Source organism: Kogia breviceps, chromosome 1 (genome assembly GCF_026419965.1).
Source record: "Kogia breviceps isolate mKogBre1 chromosome 1, mKogBre1 haplotype 1, whole genome shotgun sequence".
NCBI lineage: Eukaryota > Metazoa > Chordata > Mammalia > Artiodactyla > Physeteridae > Kogia > Kogia breviceps.
In genome coordinates, this window is record NC_081310.1 from 89866065 (window position 1) to 89886493 (window position 20429).

Genomic DNA, 20429 nt, shown 5'->3' on the forward strand with positions numbered 1-20429 from the left:
TCTATATTTGCATGCTGAGCTCACTGCTGCTCTTTTTCTCCCCAGAAATAAAATTACATCATGGTGGGGGGAAGGCGGGAGGGTGGTATATTTGGGAAAGGTGAGAGGAACACAAGGGGCCAGCTGGCATCATCCTGGAGAGAGAAGATCTGTGGCTCCAGAGCAGGTGAAGGAGGCCCCCATTTTGCTTCTTGCCCCTACTCTTTCTTCCTCCCCCACCATCCAAGGTGGATAAAACTGAGCAGTCATTTACTACGGCTCCCCTGACCCATAGGAGAAAAGGTTTTTACAAATACTGAATCAAGCACCTAAGAGGATCCAGAGGCCAAAGGACTTCCAAACCCTTAAACCCTAACTTACTCTTTGCCTCCCAGGGCCCCAGCCACTGTGGTCACCGAAAGGTCGGAAGGGGAGGAGTGTGTCCCTTTGGGAAGAATTAAATATGAGAATTGGGGTTCGCTGTTTAGGGGAGGAGGCGGCGTCGCTACTCCAGCCCTCCCGCACTTCTGCCCCCGTCCCAGGAGTCTTCCAGAACCCCAGACCCCGCTGAATCCCCTCCCCCTCTCCCGCCGCTCCCCGCCCCCCGCCCCTCCCCGGCTCTGACATCACGGGCCAGCCGGGTGGGGTGAGGCGGCGCTGGGCTCGGGCTCTGGCTCCGCGGGCGGAAGAGGCGGCGGCGGCAGCAGAAGCAGCGGCGGCGTCGGCGGCGGCGGGAGCCGAGGAGGAGGTTCTGGACGCTGCTCAGGAACCGGGGACGCCGGAGTGCCCGCTCCCCGAGCGCTCAGCCCCGGAGGCGGTGAGAGGGCCGAGAGGGAACGTGTCGCGGGGAGGGGCAGATTTAGGGGTCTGGGCTTGGAGGGGCGTCGATCCGGGACGCCTGGGGACAGATGCGGAGCGTGCGGGCCCCGGAGGGGTCGGCTCCGTGTCAGGCCCCACAGGCTCCGTCTCTGTCGGTGCACTCCGAGCGCGGTGTGTGCTGGAGGCGGCGTGGCTCCGGCCTCCCGTTCCACTCTGACCAGCAGTTTGGGAGTCGGACCGGGGCCTGGGGATTAGGATGGAGCCTGCTTCCCGCCCAGCCGGCTCGGCCGGGCCAGCTCCCGCCCCTCCCTCGCGTTCTCTGGCTTCGGACTCGCCTCGGCTGGCGGTCTCCCGGCCCGGCCCTGCCTCAGTTCTGCCGGCAGCCGCCCCTGCTCCGAGGGCTCAAACCAGGCGGCTGGCACCACGTGCCCTCACCCAGTCCTCTGCACCTGGGGTAGAGGTGGGATTGTCGAAGGCTTGTCCAGAGGGAAGGAGTCGGGAGCTGGGGGGTGTACAGGAGAGAAGTAGCTAACGTAAAGCCCCTAATTAATTTCATATAATCTGTGTCAAAACTGACAGGGACACACACACCTACAAGAGACACGCCAGCACACACGGTGACACACACCCATGTGACTCTTACACACATCGACTGCACACAGCAAATCACAAAGGGCCCTGCACTACGCATCCAAGCCCCCACCTCACTCCCACTGTCTCCCATGTGCAAGTCGCCTGGCAGAATATCAGTCTAACAGGACAGCTGAGTGGGGGCCATCGTCCCCAAGTCCACCCTGATTTTCTGGGCATCTTCTCCCAGCCCTGGGCTTCAGATCGCCCCTCTTTAAAACAGTGAGAAAACATGGTAGAAAATCCTGGTCTCAATCCAGGACAGGGAGATAGGATCTTGAGGGCAAGTGAGCCTGGTGCTTTGAAACTGGGTGAGTAGTGAGGGTAGGGGTTGCTGATGGCCTCTCTTGCTCAGTCCAGTTTGAGCTTAGGGTGCTAGGAGTGGCCAAGGGATGGAGGGGGCATGGAAGAAAGGGAGAGAGAGAAAAAGAAAGAATGAGTATGAGTCAGCCAAGGATGGAGGCCCAAGTCAGAGAGAGAGAATGAGGGGAATGTGAGAGGCAGACAGACATCAAGAGAGGGACACAGAGGGACAGAGATACAGTCAGGGAATGGGGAAGGGAAGGAAGTGAGAGTCAGAGATGGTCAGATGAGTGGGGAGAGTGCTGGGGAATGGATGACAGAGGCTCAGAAATTAGGGAGGATGAAAGCAGGATGGTGGAGAGACCACTGGGAGTTAGGGGAAACATGCTGAATATGTGTGTTTTGTTTCCCTATGTGTCTGGCCTCCGGGCTGTCAGAGCGATTAGCTTTAATTGCTCTTCCCTTTGTGGTTAAACACTGCATTGGGGAAATTGCCAGAGATGCCCTAGGCTGCCAGCTGCCCTGGTTGCCTACTTCCTCACTTCCCTGACACCTGTGCCCATCATATGTGCATGTGTTGTCATGCATGAAGAGAACCAGAGTCACACCCTGCCATGCCATCCCCTCACTCTCTCACACAGAGCCTCCACCACACTGCAATGGTGGACATCACCAACCTGTACGCAGCCAACCAATCCAGGCCCCTCCCCACTAAACTTTCTCTCTTTATAGCAGGGACACTCACTCCTTCCTAGTATAGCTAGTATAGTAGCTCTGAGTACTGAAATGGGGACACCAAGTCACAGAACCCAGGAGTCCTAAGTATTCTTGGCTACCACCAGGTGGGACAGGATGAAAGCCCATTGAAAGGAAAGGAGGAAAAGAGAGACTGAAAGACTAGGGAGAGAGGTAGTAGATGAGGAAGAGATAGAGAGATGGGAGAGAAACAGAAGGAGGAAGAGAGAGAACCAGATGAGTAGAGAGCAGTAGAGGCCCATTCCCTCTCCTCTGCCCGGCCTGATCCAATGCCATGTAACTTCTGATGCTCTCATCCTGGGTCCGATCCTTCTTCTCTTGACTAAGGGCTTAAAGCTTAACCCTGTCTTTGTAGCCAGGGGTAACCCATTTTGCTTCTTGGACTGAACATTTTGAGGTCCGGGTGTCCTATCCCACCCCCTCATTCCCAGGCTGACTCTGGAGCCTTAGAACCCTCTTCTTCCTACTTTACAGAAATAAAGGCATCTTCCCCCCACCCTCCCCCCAAAAAGCTGAATAGAAGTTATGGGAAGAAGTCAGTTGAGCATGATAGTAAAGGAATAATTAGGGACAAACTACAGGACTGCTTGAATTTGGGGCCTGGATAAAGTTTAAAGTAGGAACCCTGCTCTCTCCCTTCCCAGCCCTCTGCTTTGCTGTGATTACCACCCTCCCACCCCAAACCCCAGGCTACAAGACTGACAGACTTGAATGCCTACAGGCCGCCTCCTGCCCACTGCAGGTATCTCCAGGTCCTTGCAGTTCCCCTCAGCTTTAGGCAGCTGCAGTCGATGTGAGGGAGGAAGGAATAGCACCTCCTAATCCTCAGGCTTCTTAAATTTACTGAGGATTTGGAACCAAATGTTAGGGAGAGGATAATCAAAAATTAATGTCCAAATGCACAGAAATTCTTTGGGTGCTACCACCTCCTCCACAGGTGGTTATCCCATTTTGCTAGGCTCTCAAAGTGTTCCCAGGGCCCGCCCCTTCCTCCCCCAGTGCCCATGGAGCACCCACCTGTCGTGCTCCCAACTACTACCCTAGGTCAGAATATAATCCTTACCTCCTGCCCCTCTTCCTCAGCAACCTCAGTTAGTTTGACTTTTGTCAGGGCCCCACCTGGGGCCAGCTCGGAAGGAGAGGGAGGAAGGAAGGAAGGTGTGAGGAAGCGGTGAGCGGAGCACAGAATGATCTGGGAGGGAAGGGAACTGACTTCCTGGCAGCCTCAGCCCCGGTTCCCGGTTCCTGCCCAAGTATCCTGTCCCAAGAGTGGCCTCCGCCCAGGCTGCCTGGTGTTCCCTGGGCAGCCTCTGCACTGTTCCAGAGATCAGGAGGACTCTTCAGAGCTATGAGGGCAGGAGACTTCTCTATAGGCCCTATGGAATTCTAAATCTTGGGTGAGAAAAGCAACATGGAGGGTGAAGGAGCCAAGCTTCTGCCAAGCTCCACCTACCATGGCCAGACGACAACTGGACAATGGTTGACCAGGGAAGCTTGAGAACCAAGTAAGGAAATTTCCCCCAAACTCCCCTGCCCTTGCCCCTGCTGCCACACCCAGGCCTGGGCAAATGGGATCTCTCCAGGGAGGCAGGACACTAGGCTGCCTTACCCTGCTCCCTTACTGGGCCTTTCTCCTATCCCTTCTGTCTCTTCTTACTCACCACTCCCCACATCCCTCCCATCCAGTGGTGTCATTGTCCTGACAACTGAATGGGGGGGGGGCACCCAGAACTGAGGTTGCCATGGTAACCACTGAGCTGAGGCTGCAGCCTTCTCATCGTGGACTCTGTGTGCTCCCTGTTCCCCTCCCCCGCCCAAGGATTCCTCATTTGCAGCCTCAGTCTCTTTCCCTCTCCCAACACCAGTTCTCTTCCTGCATTCTGTAGGCTCCCCTTACCCTTCCTCTTTTCTCTGGATGTGAGCCTGTGATTATCTGCCTTCTTACACATACTCTCAGCTGGTCAGACACATACACACATACCACATAAACCCAAAGCCACACATCCAGCGCTGGCACATACACATCCATTACCAGAACATCCAAACACACCCACAGATACCAGCACTGCCTCCTCCCTGTACCTGTGCCCACACCCAGGGATCAGCATCCATACAGAGGATTCTGGCACACACACATTCCCACCCCCATTTCTCTTAGGGGCCTCCTTGTATCTGTTTCACTCTCACAGAAAGCTCCTACTCACCGCCCCCAGCCTTTGTGGGTGGGTGTCTAATACACATTAATCCTTTCCCGCCCACCTCCCCTGTAAGTCTGTGTTTTCAATTCAGAGTCCTAAATCTTAACTCCTCCCAGGAGACACACAAAGACACACACACAGACACACACACAGACCAGACACACACACCTCTCTCTCTCTCTCTCTCTCTCTCTCTCTCTCTCTCTCTCTCTCTCTCTCTCTCTCTCTCTCTCTCTCTCTCCCCCTCTCTCCCTCTCTCCCTCCCTCCCTCCCTCCCTCTCTCTCTCCTCCCACAGGATCTCTGTATTTACAAACTCTTCTTCTGTGTGAAAGCAGGGCACTATGGTCCTAAAGTTTGTCCCATTTTCCACCTAAGGGCTTGGTCGCAGGGTCTCCTTGACTGGGGCAGCCTTCTTGAGGGCATCTTGCCTCCTTCCCATGCTGCCCTTTTCAGCTCTCTTCATACCCCACCTCCATTATTATCCCCATCTCTGAACCCTGTCCCCATCATTCCCCTTGTCTACATCCCCCCCCTTTTCTGTCCTTGGATTATCAGTGGAGGGGGGGCACTGAGCTCCAGAGCCTGCTGCTGTGACCTAGATTTCAAGGCGAGACAGTTCCTGGTGCTGACAGTCAGAGAGCATTGTTTCTGGCCCAGCCTGGCAGGGCCACCGCTGGGCCCTCTGTCTGGTTGCACCTGGGTGTGCAAGTGAGCTTGTGTACAAGTGCCTGTTTCTTGTGGGGCTCATGCTGGCCCTGCTGCCTGGCTTATTGTGTGTTTGTGTCACAGTGCCTGCCACCAAGGGAGGCTTGTTTGTTCTGGTCCAAGTAGGGAGCTGGGAATGGGGCCTCCAGGGTACATGCTTCTCTCCCTCAGTTTCCCTGCATGTAGGTGGAAATAAGGAATATGGGGTGTGTAAACTAGTCCCTTTCTGCTATATTCCCAGCCCACTGTTGGGGTGATTTGTAGGCAGTCTCAGTCAAGTACAAGGTCATCTAGCTCCTTGCCCCACCCCTTAGTCTAGCCACAGAGTGTTTGTGCCATAATTTACTTTTTAAAATGCTTTACTTTTCTAATTATAGAAGAAATATATAGACATTGTGAGGAAAAAAAGCCCCTTTTAAAAACTCACCACTAGAGTTTCACATTTTATCAAATCCAAAAAGTTCATTCTAAGGTCTGACCTTCTTTCTTCCTGTCTTAGCCACAGTCCCTGTCTTAGTGGAAGGAGGGCCTTGAATGTCCTCTCCCTTTTCACCTAAAAATCTTCATAGAAGAGGGATGGGGTGAAGGCCTAGATGAGATCCAGCCTTCCCCACCCCCCTGTGGGAGGTCATGCTGAAGGTAATGCCAGCCGGATGTTGATGCAAGCAGAAGTGGCAGCCCCCTTCCTGCCAGACTTTCCCAAAGCTGCATTTGAACCCCTTCTCCCTGCCACCCAGCCAGCCTGGGAACTGGGCAGGGGGCCAGAGCCAGCCGCTTGGTATTCTTGGGCGCGGGGGCTGTAGGCATAGCACAAAGGCTAGGAGAAAGGGCTGTGTAGAGGCCCAGCAGCAATCAAGGGAGAAAATGGGCTCCACAAAGGTGGGGGTAGACCATTGCTTCACCCTCCCCACCCCCATCCCGAGACCTAATGACTGAATACAGGGCTGAGCATGGAGGGGCCAGGGGAGCATTTGACCAGGCAACTAGGCATGTATCCAAAATGAGTCATTAGTGGGGTGGTGAGGAGTTGAAGTGAGGGACCCCCTTTGCTTCTGGGAAAGAATGGAAGCTAGAACATGAGCTCCAATCAACCTCCCCCAGCCCCTTCTTTTTAGCTTCTCACTGCCACAGCCAGCCTCTCCCTGGTCGTCGTTTTGGTGTGTTTTGTTTTGTTTGACAGGGGGAGGGGTTGCAGGTGGGTGGGGCGATTCTGGGGGGGACTTGGAGACAGCGGGTGAGAAAGTCGGGAGCAGGTTGCTATGGTAACCGCCTCCTCAGTCGGGGAGCTGTTGCCAGGGTTACTGTTAGAAGGGGGGAAAAGGAAGAAAAAAGATGGTGGGGAGAAGGAGGTGTGACTTTTCACTCTAGACTCCAGCCTGGCCCCTAGCTTCCCAGTTTCTTCCTGTCTACTCCTACCTCCCTTAGGTCTTCCTTTTCTCCCTCCAGTCCTAGCCTCCCCAACCTCTGTGTTCCAGGCACTTGCCTGGTAGGGTAGAAGAGAGGTGGGTAGTGCCAGTGCGTGAACCAAACCCTGAACCTCAAGCTCAGCCTCCTCTCCCTTTGTTCCCCCCAACCCCAGTCATGGCCGAGTACGGGACCCTCCTCCAGGACCTGACCAACAACATCACCCTTGAAGATCTGGAACAGCTCAAATCAGCCTGCAAGGAGGACATCCCCAGTGAGAAGAGCGAGGAGATCACTACTGGCAGTGCCTGGTTTAGCTTCCTGGAGAGCCACAACAAGCTGGACAAAGGTGGGGGAGGGGGACACAGGCATCCTACCATCAGCCCTGATCAGGCTCTGTTCATTCAGCAAATAGAAATGAACTCAGAGCTCCTATACAAAGTGCACTCATTTCTGACAAGGCCGGGTAAGAGGGGTGCTTTAAGAGAGTAGAGGGGCTCTAGGGCAGTGGTCTTTACATTCTTCACGGTGCCCTTCTCAGTAAAAATATTATTCAGCAACAAATGTTACTCAGATCGTACTGTGCCATTATCATATATATATATAATAGAACATTAAAATAGAAAAAAGTGATAAAACTTAAAACCACAAGTTCTAACATTTTCTTACTCACTTTTAGAGACCATTGCTCTGGAAAGGGCTTTGGGGAGGAACTGGTATTTAAGATGGCCCTGAAGGGCAAGTGGGATTTCAAAGGCAGGATCCAAAGGACATGCTAGGCAGAGGAACATAGTATGTTTAGAAGTGGCTGGAAAGGTAAGTTAAGACTGTGTTGTGGGGGGCCTTGAGTGACAGGGTATTTGATAGGTGAGGTGAGTGACCTGAGGGCGCTTCAGAGATACTAATCTGTAGCACGGAATGAGGGGAGGGAGGCTGAAGGAGGACATGCTACACTTAGGACAGGGGTCCCTAGCGGTCCTGTTAGGAACTAGGCCGCATAGCAAGAGGTGAGGAGTGGGTGCGAGTGAGCGAAGCTTCATCTACCGCTCGCTCCCCATTGTTCGAATTACAGCTTGAAGCATCCAACACCCCCCCGCCCACCCTGTCCATGGAAAAATTGTCTTCCACGAAACCGGTCCCTGGTGCTAAAAAGGTTGGGGACCGCTGACTTAGGGGACTACTGCAGTAGAGGGGAGGAGCCAGGCAAGAAGGCATCTGCAATCTCCTAGAACTGGCCAACCCATGGACATCATCCCTCTGGTCATGTCTGTGCCTTCTCATTCAGAATTACCCTTCTCACTAGGCCCAGAATCTCTCCTGGGTTGTCTACAGATCCCACCCTTCTGGTCCCACATGTGCTGCTGGGAAATTCTGATGCCTGCTTGCAGGAAAAGTGAAAGAGGAACAGGGTGGATGTTGGGTATTTGGAAGCCCGGTTAACTTTTCTCTTCTCCCCTCCACTCAATGTGGAACCTGGTATTTAACCTAAATCCCTCATTCTAAATCTGTAATCTAGAAACTTCACTCATCAATGATCTGCCCTTCCTGGGAACAGTTCTCTGTACTGTTTTTTGGTGCTTTAGCTTTCTTTTCCTGGCTTAGTTGCCCCTCTTCTTCCAGTGTTGCCTCCTCCAATAACCAATGTGAGCAACTCGGTCTTGGTTCCTGAAGCCTAATCCAGCAGTGTAGGGGAAGCTGACCTCTACAGCCTAGCTCTGACCCTCAGTCTCCTGCCTTCCTCCAGACAACCTCTCTTATATCGAGCACATCTTTGAGATCTCCCGCCGTCCTGACCTACTCACTATGGTGGTTGACTACAGAACCCGTGTTCTGAAGATCTCTGAGGAAGATGAGCTGGACACCAAGCTAACCCGTATCCCCAGTGCCAAGAAGTACAAAGGTAAGAGGCCATGCCTTTAATATGTACCTCTGCCCCTCCCATGGATTATCTGTGGAATACTTGAATTTTGGGAGAACAGAGGCTTACAATCAGTTAGCCTGCCTGCTGCCTCTCATGACTTCTGTCCCTGGACACATCCCTTTTTGCCCCCAGACATTATCCGGCAGCCCTCTGAGGAAGAGATCATCAAATTGGCTCCTCCACCGAAGAAAGCCTGAGCAAGGGGGAGGAAGAGGAGGAAGGTTGGACCTTCATCAGACCATTCTCTTCCCCCATCCTCCAGGGGAGGGGGCAAGGGCATCCCCCCCCCATCTACCCACTTACTAACCTGGTCCTAACCCCCTTACTGTGCGCGTGTGTGTGCGTGTGCGCACGCTCTGGCTGTCTGTCTATATGTCTAGCTCATCTAGTTCCTCCTCCTTGTGAGGGGATGGGGGTCAGGGGCTGGGGGTGGGGGAGCTAAGTTTCCCGACTCTAGGGGGAGTTGGGGGCTATTTCTATGCAAATAGAAATGGGCACATTCCTCCTACCTTCCCTTTCCTCCACTCTTCCCCCACCTCTCTAAAGTGTGGGAGCAGAAAAGGGCCTGTATTTTCCTACAATGAGGAGGGGAGGTAGGAATGAGGCATGGGAGAGGTGGGTGAATCTAATGAAAAGCAGTGAGAGGGAAGATGAAGAGGCTACCCAACCCCCACCTGGAAGGGGCAAAGAAAAGCCAGAGTTTGTGTTTGTACCCCAAAGCTGGACTGGCTGAGGAGTCCAGTTTCCAGTAGTTCCTCAGGTTGGAGGGCCTGGGTACCAGCAGGTCCCTTTTTGCTCCCCTCTTATGGGCCTACGGTGGGTATGAGCCAGGGATGTAAAGAAGGAGGATCACTGGATCCTTCCCTGGCCCCAAAGTTCAAACCCCATGGAGAACCCAGCATTAGATACCCCCCACCCACCTCTGCTCTGGATAGACTGTGCTGGGAACATGCCCCATCACTGAGCCTGAGTGGGGATGAAGGCAGAGAGGAGTTTCCTGTTCCACTCCTTTATTCCTACTCAGACTGTTGCACAGGAGTCCCCTGAACCTAGGGAGGTTGGGGAATTGAGATCCTTAGGTTTTAACTCCAGTCCTGCTCCCACTTAAGAGTCCCAATGTGGTTATCGCAGGCAACCTTCCTTCTCTCCATGATCTAGAAACCCCTCTCCCCCAAGCCAGAAAGAAGGGAAGAAGCTAACTACAGTGTTTTCCGTTGCACTGATCCCCAATTCAGTCCAGGAGGGGACTTGGTAACCCCTCTCCCTCAATATCCTGGCACCTTGGGCTTGTGAACGCCTCCTAGCCAAATCACTAGAGTACAGTGACCCCAGCCTCCTGCCTGTCCCAAGATAGCTCTCCCCACCCTGACCGTGCTAACTGTGTGTACATATATATTCTACATATATGTATATTAAACCCGCACTGCCATGTCTGCCCTTTTTTGTGGTGTCTGGCATTAACTTATTGTCTAGGCCAGGACGGGGGTGGAAGGGGAATGCCACAGTGAAGGGAGTGGCAGAGTCAAATTGCTACATAGTCAAAACAAAAAAAACTTTTTTAAACTTTAAATTCACATGCAATCTCAAGAGGCTATTTAGAGAAAGTTTAAGCTAGAAGCTTCTAGGATGTGGGAGCAAAACTTTAGTGGAGGGGAGAGCTGGCTATTGGAAGAGGGAAGAAGCCAGACTGGTCGGAGAACACCCTCTAATCCTAGCCTAGCCCAGCCCAACCTGCCTGTCCCCTCTGGCCACTGCTGTGGACACCTGCCTTAACACATACACCTCGAGTACTCCACAGTTTTGCCTTAAAGGACCTTCCCAGTCTTCCCCAGTCCTGTCTGGCTTCTCCCTCAAGGAGAGAGAGATACTTGTAGAATTGGGAGGGGGGAAATGAGCAGGAATTATCCTTCCAAGCCAGGATATGTTATGTGAGAACAAGTCTGAGAGAGAAAGGGGGTGGAGGAAGGGAATATATAAAGAGCCTTCCTTTGAAGAGAGAAGGGGATGAGATGGGAGAAGGGAGACAGGGTCATTTTCAGTGGAGTCTAGCGATTTCTCTGTAAGGCAAAATAATCTAAAAAGACTAACCTGCCCTCCCGCCCCCTATACTGCTGTGAGATTGCCCCTATCCTGTGCTCCTCTGTCTGCAGTGTGCACGGCCTTGTTCTAACCCTGGAATAAAGGTGATTGATTGTACTGTACCTAACTGATTCTAAATTTGTGTGAATGACCGGGATTTTTAAGTCTTTGGATGACTGGGGAGGGAGAGCAAAATTTACGCCCAAATCCTTAACTGCAGCCTGGAACAGAGGCCAGGAAAATACCCCTAGTAGGATCTCTGCCCTCTCTCATTTTCTAAGTATCACTGAACTGTGGGGCCTATTCCACTTACACAGTCTCCCATTGGAGCCCAACCACTGGGAACATGGATATCCCAGACTGGACTTCCTAAAATTGTAATAAGACCAGGGCCAGGCACCTATACCGAAAGGAACAAAAATAGCCCATCATGAATGAATGGCTCACATATCACACACACAGCAGCAGGCAGAAGGAAAAAAAAAAAAAAAAAAAAGTCTTTACTGAGAGAAAATACACAACAAATTCCAGAGTGCATGGTTTCAGCCCACTCCATCACCCCACCAGCAATAAGAACACAGACCACTCACAGTCACCACACATTCACTACCTCAGGGAGGAAGTACAGCAGCTAACATCTGGTCTGTGAGCAGCTAGGAAAAGGGGCAGGAGGACGGAGTATCTGGGAATTCCACCCCTTCACTCCTTTCCTTCCTGGCCTGTTCTAGTAGAATCTGACTGTCCCAGGATGCAGAATTCCTGGTTGGGGGCAAAGAAATAGCAGCAAAAGCATTTACGGGCAAGAATTCAACTGGGACTTTCATAATTAGTGACAAGTGATACAATAGCTGTCTGAGCCCCAGCCACCTTACTCAATCCTTAATGACTTGTCCTTCAATCCCAAGATAGGAAAAGGTGGACAAGGTATAAAGTCAAACCCAGGAGGTCTTTCCCTATCCTCTTCCATTAGGAAGGGTGTAGGCGTGGAGTTGGAGAGTTTAAAGAATCAAGCAGCTAAAGGTAAAAGTGATTGTGTCTTCTGTCACACACAGTATTAGGAGAGACGGTCTGCAGTGGCAGAACCCTTCCTGAAGTCACAGTTCAGTCAAGTTCTGAAGATGAGCCAGTCTCTGGTTAGCAGAGCCATCCTGGGAACCCCCACAAGACTTAAGCAGAGGTAGGATATCTGGAGCAAAGAGATGAAAGGGGCTTCCCAACCCTGAAACCATGGTAGGAAAGCAGGAAAGGGCAGAATTCAGGATCCTTCCATTCTTGAGCCTCCTAAAAACATAAGGGTTGAGCCCTAATCTCCAGTGGCCATACATAGAGGGTAGGCTGACCCCAGGTGATACCTCCACATCATTACTCTCATTCACTCTCTCCTGTAAGTCCCTTTATTGCAGTCATAGAGAATATATAGGTATTTAAACTTCAACAATAATTTTAACGTGATACATCCAATTTTGACTTGCTTTTTAATATATTTATAGATATAAAATTAGGCCTCTAACAGTGATAGGGACAGGGAGATTGCTGCCACCAAACAACTTTTTTTTTTTTAAGTAACAGAAGAGGTAACGACCTTCCTATTCTTTCACTTCTGTCCCTCCTCCCACCTCCCCCCAACCTCCCTCACCAGACCTACTGAGGGGGTGATGGGATGAAGATAAGAGAGGGAAGGATACATAATCAAGTGCAAAACACTGTGATAAGTACAGAGAATGAATGGGGTGGAAAAGAAAGTGAAGAGTGTGGGATGGTTAGGGGCTCTAAGGACTCCCCAGAAAAACAGGATCCTGGGATGGGGTTGGTTGCTCAGGGGGAAGAAAAAACAATGCGACTGTCATAGAATTTTTAAAAATAAAGAAAATTAAGTCAAAAACCTAAACCAAAGAGAGAGTGGCATTTCTACCACCCACAGTCTGGCCCCTTGGTACTGAACAGCCAGTTATCCCCCCACCCCCCACCCAAGAAACAAGGGAGATCAAAGAAAAGGAAACCCCATTCCCTACCCCAAACCAGTTAACAAAATAGGCTCCCCCCTCTCAAAAAAAAAAAAGGCTTTGGGGAGAGGCCATTTCTGATGAGTCCTATGCACCTCTCCATGGAACCCCAATTCCAGGGCTCAATCCCCACTTCTAGATACTCTGTAGGTTTGCTCCCCTCTGGCTTGTCCTCCTGGGATGTCTTTTTTTTTTTTTCTTTTTTTTTTCTTTTTTTTTTTTTAATCTAAAGCAAAAAAGTCCAAAGTGCGTTTCTGCTGAATGTTAGAGCCTAGGACAGGAAAGGGCTGCCCAGGCAGGATCGGGTTGGCAGCCCCAGCCTGCCCCTCCTGGGTACGAGGCCTCAGGATGGCATGCACTGCACCCGGTCAGGGCCCTCCTCCTCGTCCGATGTATCTGAGGAGCTGGGAGACTCATCCGAGTCTGCGTCTGTGGCCCCAACCCCAGGTTCTCGCCAGCGCTGTAGGATGGGAAAGGCTTATTAGTAATTTCCCTGGAACAAGGACAAGCCTGTTAGGTCTTAGCTATAATTTACATGCTCTAGGCCAGGGGTCAGCAGAATTTTTCTTAAAGGGCCAGACAGTAACTTTTTAGACTCATGGGCCGTATCTCTGTCACAACTATTCAATTTTGCTGTTGTAGCATAAAAGCAGCCAGACAACACATAAATGAATGGGTGTGGCTGTAGTCTAATAAAACTTTATTTACAAAAAGCAGGCACTTGCCCAAACTGCCACAATTTGCTAACCCCTGCCCTAGGCCTCTTCTGGCACAAGAGAAAAAAACAGAAGACACCTGAGACGACTTATTTCTTCTCAACTCATTCCCCACCCTCATGCCTTTGCCTTTTTGAAGACAGCCCTGTGCATGCGTGGTGATGGAGAACATAAGGGTTAAGGGTATCACAAAGCAGACACCACCTGTTTCTGCTAGTGGCTCTTCCAAGGCTACATCAAAGCTCTGATGGGGATGGGGAATAATGGATAGGAAACCCAACTAACTCCACCTGATTCCTCCTAAAGCAGTGAGAAGTATGCACTGGAACATTTTACCCTCTTAAGAGGGTCACTGCCCTTGGGAGCTCACTTCCCACTCCAGCTTACCCGGTGATGGCGTCTTTGTCTCAGGTGATGCATGAGGAACCAGAGCATGTGACTATCAAATAGGTCAGTGTGGTGTAAGCTATCTTCATCCCGTTCCCGCTTGTTCTTCTTAATCACCTGGAACCAAAAAAGGTTGGGGAAATGGGTAATGAATAGGAACCTTGGAACTGATCAGAAAAGGCTGGTGTTCTAGCCCAGTAAAATCTTCCCTTAGAAACTATTGAGCTGGAGTATAGCTAGATTTGATTAAGAAAGGATGCCCCAGGTTCATCCACTGAGAAGATGATGATTCTTCCTAAAGATGTCCCCTCTACCATGAACTAGATGTACTTCAAAGCTGCACCCTGGACCAGGACTGTTCCGAGAGGCAATGACAGGAATGTGGGGGAGGGTGTTAGAGCAGTGCCTTTAAAGAACTGTACAGCAAGTTATTCCTTCCTATGACAATGAAAACTCCTAACAGTATGTGGATAAGTAGAAAGAAGAAATCTACAGTCAGCTACTTACATCCTTTAACCCTGTAAGTTCAGTGGAAGTTTCAGCTGTGGGTGCCCAGATCTTGACATCATGGTCTAGGCCACTGGTTGCCAGCACAGGCAGGTGAGGGTGGGGCTCAAGACAGTTTACCTGGTCAGGAGTAAAGGAAAACATAGGCTCAGGGGTATGTGGCAATACGGTTTAAAAACCACTACTCACCTTGAACCAAACAACTGTCCTTGATAAAAGTTAAGGCAGCTGCTGGGAAGACAGGCCCACCCATCATAAGCCTAGGCCAAAGGGCCCTCGGGGTGAAAGAAACACTGGACACAGACTGGATATAAGACCAGGTCTATCTCTCACTTCCTAGCTTTAGGTAGGGGTGGCCTCATCCTCAGACATAGCTCTAGGGGTGGGCGGGTGACTGGCCAAGCATACTGCTGGCTTCACAAAAAGGCAGTGAGGTTTAGATGACCTCATTCTCTCCAGCTTCCAAAGCTCCAACTTGCCCCAGTCTGGAAAAAAACATCTCAGTGGCTTTCACCAAGTGGCAAATACATTTTTAAAAATGAAGAAAGCAGCAGCTGCTGCTGAGCCCCCAGAGAAGACTCCAAGAACAATTATATTCCACTGTTTATAAGAAGTGGAAGAAGGCATAGGCTGGGAAGAGGCTGAGCCTGAAGAGTAGTAGGGTAGTGGAGACTCATATCTGCTTGAGAACCCTGCACACCCCAGGAGACAGCATTCTGCTGCCTGCCATGAAAGCACAACAGGCTCAGCTATAGGACAGCACGGTATAGTGAGGCAGCTTCCTGGGGCACCCACAGCCTCAAGCTCAGCCACCCTCTGTATATATTCACTGAGCAGAAGGAATGAACTACAGCAGCTGAGGTGAAGGCCTTCTGGCTTAGGCAGCCTCCTTCTTTCCAAAGGCACCCATGCCCCCTGCTGTCTGACTTGGAAACATCAGCCTTCCTGGCAGAGCAGGGCAGCTACCACCCCCACCGGAAGAGCTGGTCCCAGATCTAGCTGCTAAAGCATTTTGGGGCTTTAGTCAGATGAGGAATAGATGGCAAAAGCATCCAGAAGTTAGAGGTGTGGTCCTACCTACTCCTCACCTCACCCCACCCCAACCCATCTTGCAGCTGCAGTACAGACCAAGGAAACAACCCCTGGCAAACAGCCTCTTAGTTCTCTCTGGACCAACCTTCTCTGCCTCGCCTGCACATGCAGAGAGCAGCTGATGGGAAGCCAGGGTCAGCATGGAAAATAAAACGGACATACAGACTTCCAATCTTTTTTGTCTTCCATTTTACAAATAAATTCTGAATTTTCTGTTTACAAATAAACACTGAAGCTAAGTCTGAGTCTAAGAGTAAAGCAGAAACCACATTTCCCTTCTTTCTTCTTTTATTCCATGTATCAGCTAATTACAAAGTTTATATTTGGGTTCTTTTAGGCAGTGTGGAAGAGGTTCCAGCATCTGGAGCAGAGGTGGCACTAGAGAGAAAAACTCCATTGCCAGAAAATATTATCAAAAGATATGTGACAACTTAACACATACAAACTTGAACTGGTTCATCCGTCTCCAGATAAGCCCTTGCTACCCTTCTAAACTCTGATCTAGCTGTGCTTGACAAGTCAGCAAAATAAAAAGGCACAGAGGAGAAATTCCTTGGAACTTAAGACTAAGGAAAAAGCCAATGGCAAGACAGTAAGTTACATATAGTACCTGAGTTGGAACTTGCAGGGGAAGCCAACAGAGCGCTTCTAGGCCAGAATACCTGGTCACTTTACCCGACCTGTCTGCATGCCAGGACTTATCCTGTCAGTAATGCCTGAGCAGAGAAAAGAGCTCTGGCCTTAGAGTACTGGGCTGAGGGATGCAGGGGATGGGATAAAGGAGCAAAGTGCTTTTGGGAGACTAAGGATTGTCCTTTGACATCATCCCCCACCCTTGCCCCGAATGCAAACAATGAAAGGACTAGAGTTTGAGCCAAAAACAGAATTGAGAGACCTGGGCAAGGTGGATGAGAATTTCAAAGATCCCTTCTGGTTCTAACAGTCTACTTAATGATATAGTCTGCATTCAGGCTGGCGCTGGTGACCCCACTGCTGGGAGGTTAGCACGAAAAATCAGAAGGAGCCAAGTGAGGACTGCACAGATCATTCAGCTTACACAGAGGCAAGAACAAGCCAGGAATCTCGCCGCAGGGTGCAGTCTTTATACCGCTTGTTCTAGTACCTCACTCTTATGACCACTAAAACTCAGGCCTGGGGCCCACCCATCCCATGCAAATGTCCTCCCAACCTGAGCACCTGGATTAATCATCAAACCCTGACACTGGCTAAGCTGAAAGGAGATTGGCCTGTAGAGTGATTCTGGACCACAGACAAGTGCTGGCCTGGGGGAGGGCATTCAGCCCTGCATCTCTCTAGAATGGAATGCAAGACAATAGTTTATGATCAATAAAAGATTCACTGGCCCCTTTTGACTTTCTTATGACTACATGCCTACTGCAGAATTCTCATTAAGACTCCAGTGTTTGGGGTTTGTTCACTACAGATGATAGAAGACCTATGGAAAAGTAGGAAATGAAGCAGGCAACAGTGAGACACACTTTCAAGTTCTAGACTCTTCTCCACTTATATTCAAGCCATAGAAGCTTTGGGTCTATACTGGTCCCAGGTCCCCCAAATTCAGAGGAAACCAGAAGAAAGTCTGAAATAGCCTCACACCAGGATAAGAGACACACAAGAAGAAATGGGATCCGAACTGCAATAAACCATTCTAAACTCTAACACCACTCTGGATAAACATCATCAAGAGATGGCTGGGTTCTTTGTAGCTCCCCACAGCTTAGGAGGAATGAAAAGGAAGAAAGAATAAGCATCTCAGCCATCCCTTAGAAGCTCTTAACAAGACTATCTTGGGTAGTCAGTAAAATGTAGTTGCCCAAACTGCCTCTTTCTTATCTTCTGCAGTCTGAAAACCTTGTAATAGAAAGCTACTGAATCCTTCTTGACTCTAGGTCTCAAAAAAGAAAAATCAAAAAAATTTATGGTTAGCTAGATACATCCTAAGAGCTGACCACCTTTCACTCCCCAACTCACGATCCTCAGGCTTCCTTTTTGCCCTATCTCTGTGGAGGCTGTCTGTAGAACTCAAAGGACAGGCAGACTATGATATGATCATGGGTTGTATAGCAGTCGAACAACAAAAATGGTCGTGGGGGGGAGCATGTTTCTCTCTCCCTATATATGCATATATATTATGTGTGTCTGTATCAATATACAGACCATATTCTGATTTTCCCAACTGTCAGAAAAAATGCTCCTTCTAGCTTGTATCTGCTAATCCAGGATCTATTCAAGATCATTACTTAGCTACCTACTACCAGTGTATAGGATGGTGTGCCCTGAATGCTAATGCTTTTGTTTTGGAAAAGGTCCATGCCTAAAGATACCTCACTCAGGCCAGAGGTTCTTCCCTAAAATCCCTTTCTCCTCTTAATAAACCGTACTGTAGAGGGGCAGAAGACAGGAAAGGGAAGAAAATATTCCATTAAAACCTCAGCACCCCCAGACTATACTATCTTTTTATTTAGCTGGCTAGACCTCTAAGATGTGGTATTACATTGTCAGAGTGAGAATTCAGTGACCCTGCTAAAGCCTACCTTAATGACTGGAGAGAGTAGGGAGCCAGCCAGACCAGCACACCATACTCACCACACCTCCCTTGTCCCCCTCCATGAACTGAATGATCTGGCAGGATGATTTCTCCCAGAGGAAGATGTGCCCGCAGTCACTACCGCTCACCACAAACTCACTCTTGGGGCCATAGAAATTGACGCCTTTTACTGAAACGACAAATGAAGGAATAAACCACATAAGAGTTGGCATCAGGCCGACATATATTTACCTCACAGGAAATTTATTCACAAATCTAAATCAGCTAAGAGCCAAAGAATTTCTTTCACTTTCACAAAACAAATCAAGGGATTATGCATGTATAATAGACAGAACAAGAATCACACCAGTTCCAGAGACTATTTATATTCTCCTAAAGAGGTCCATAGAGCTGAGGAGTTTGCAGTCCTTAGCAACAGCCTCAGTCTCATTAGTGTGCACCCTACGGAGCAACCATAGGCCTCACTAACGCCTCACCTGTCCCAACCTGAATGGCCCCAGCTCTGACCACTCCTAGGCAGCACTGTCCTATGCCCTAGGATTATCCTTGGTATGTGTGCTTCACTGGTACCTTGTCAATGCTTCCTGGGTCATTAGGTGACCTAAGACTGATAAAGGTATATGCCACAATTGCCTATAAGAAACACCTGCACTGTGCTTGTTACCAAGACTCTGAACAACAGGGCTCCACCCCCTGAAATTAGTAAGAGAAGCCAGGAGTCCCAATTGCTATGTCCAGTTCCATACCAACCATGAGACTGGAACGCTTTCTTCTGTATGCCCAAGGACTAAGATCTAAGTACAGGTTTTTCCCTCTCCTCTCACCAGGTCTAGAGAAAAAGGAAAACTAACTGGTCTCCCCAGTCAACATTATGACAGACATCTGATAGGAGCACTAATAACAACAAAGAGCAGTGATTCCAACTTTTCTGTACATTAGAATCAAAGGGAGCTTTTTAAAAGTCCTTATCAACGCGCACCCCATACCAATTAAGTCAGAATGGATGGGTATGGAAGCCAGGCTTCAGTATCTTTAAAAGATTGTCAGGTGACTTCATTGTACAGCAAAGTTTGGGAACCAAAGACAGAACAAAAAAGGCCAATCGTCACTGCAAACTTGGGTGAGGTGCTATCACCATTTCTCCTCTTCTGCCTCATTCAAAAGAATTATTTCCTCCTCTTCCCTGTAAGTACAGCTCACCCCCCCTATTTTAGGCAATTCACTACCACTAAGGAGGGCTTTCCCAAACTCCCTAATAAGTCTTTTAATCCTGAAGCTACCTGAAATCATAAGAAAAATATAGTCACTCTAGTCTCCTTACACCCAGACAAAGTAACATCACTGTAGTGGTGAGAGGTGCTCCTGAGCCCTCTCTCCTCTAGCACAGGAGGGCCTATGAAAACTCCAGCCCAATTAGGCTTATTGTCACTTGGTGACAGATGGCCTACTCCTTTAGATAGTTCTTATTTGCACAGCCTGCATGAGATACTGTGGTTCTTCAAACCAACAGACTGGGGGTACAGAAACCTAGAAAGACAGTCTCACCTGTGGCGTTATTTCTGTGGCCCTTATATCTCTTAATATACTGGGCCCCATCACTGTGAGAGGAGTTGAAGAGGTAAATGTCTTCATCATTGTAACTGGCCAGGAGCTCTGCCAAGAACAAGCACACAGCAGTGAAGGCAAAGGCTGAAAAAAGCTAGGACCAGGAGTTGGGGGTTGGGGTGGGGCTTCTTGCCAGTAGTGCCCCCTCCTAATACCCAGGTATAGCACCCATCTTACTCAGTTGGAACAGCAGGCAATTCAGGTGTCTAGGGTAGACTAGGAACACACTGCCAACCCAGGGGTAGCAGAATGCTCAGGAAGATCATACCCATTAATTCAGGAATGAGTCAAAGGCATAAGAACCTGCTCAACCGAACAGCCTGGGCTTTAGGACAAGCCCTGCCAAATATCATCTGCAGCATTCTGCAAGTGCCTGGCATCTCCAAGGGTCATCTGCTGCATCCTCCCACTGTGTGCTCACCATCAGCAACTACTCCCCAGCTGCTCCACTCGGAGCTATAGCACAGTGGTGAGCACTGGAGGGCACATGCCTCACTGGCTCAGCAGCTCCCTAGACAGAGGGGGCGTGCCAGCCTAGGAGCTGGGCCCTGCTCACGTACCTGTGCCGTCGTGGCTGTACACAAGACAGGTGATGTTTGCTTTGGACTCACTGTTCACCTGCAATAAGGAGCAGATACTGACTGATGCCCCACCCCCCCATTTGTTATACCACCTTCAGGAAACAGGTTTTCCTTCAAACTCCCCTATATCTTCTCCCAGAGATAGACAGAGATAGAGACAGAGACAGAGAAAAA

General features: G+C 49.9%; 2 protein-coding genes across 15 annotated transcripts in view; one reads left to right on the forward strand and one right to left on the reverse strand.

Annotated features, from left to right (window-relative positions):
• Positions 1-114: 114 nt before the first annotated feature.
• Positions 115-10917, forward strand: PEA15 (proliferation and apoptosis adaptor protein 15). The gene is made up of 4 exons (XM_059067634.2): positions 115-796; positions 6971-7144; positions 8540-8695; positions 8849-10917. The coding sequence occupies exons 2-4, from the start codon at positions 6973-6975 to the stop codon at positions 8911-8913; spliced, it is 393 nt and encodes a 130-aa protein (XP_058923617.1). The 5' UTR covers positions 115-796; positions 6971-6972; the 3' UTR covers positions 8914-10917.
• A 1334-nt stretch (positions 10918-12251) lies between these two features.
• The window catches only part of DCAF8 (DDB1 and CUL4 associated factor 8), a 44173-nt gene continuing 35995 nt past the window's right edge, over positions 12252-20429 (reverse strand). For all 14 annotated transcript variants that reach the window (XM_067039417.1, XM_067039413.1, XM_067039444.1 and 11 more), the window contains 6 exons: positions 20235-20292; positions 19615-19722; positions 18108-18238; positions 14409-14528; positions 13902-14018; positions 12252-13258 (listed from right to left, as the gene is read on the reverse strand). In XM_067039417.1, coding sequence (XP_066895518.1) covers positions 13142-13258; positions 13902-14018; positions 14409-14528; positions 18108-18238; positions 19615-19722; positions 20235-20292 — 651 coding nt within the window. In that variant the 3' untranslated portion in view covers positions 12252-13141. The remainder of the gene's footprint in view (positions 13259-13901; positions 14019-14408; positions 14529-18107; positions 18239-19614; positions 19723-20234; positions 20293-20429) is intronic.

Excerpts from the sequence above, each read along its gene's own strand:
- PEA15 (XM_059067634.2), top strand. The coding sequence starts at position 6,973 with ATGGCCGAGTACGGGACCCTCCTCCAGGACCTGACCAACAACATCACC. Across the intron at positions 7,145-8,539 it reads CCACAACAAGCTGGACAAAG|ACAACCTCTCTTATATCGAG; the intron begins GTGGGGGAGGGG and ends GCCTTCCTCCAG. Across the intron at positions 8,696-8,848 it reads CAGTGCCAAGAAGTACAAAG|ACATTATCCGGCAGCCCTCT; the intron begins GTAAGAGGCCAT and ends TTTTGCCCCCAG.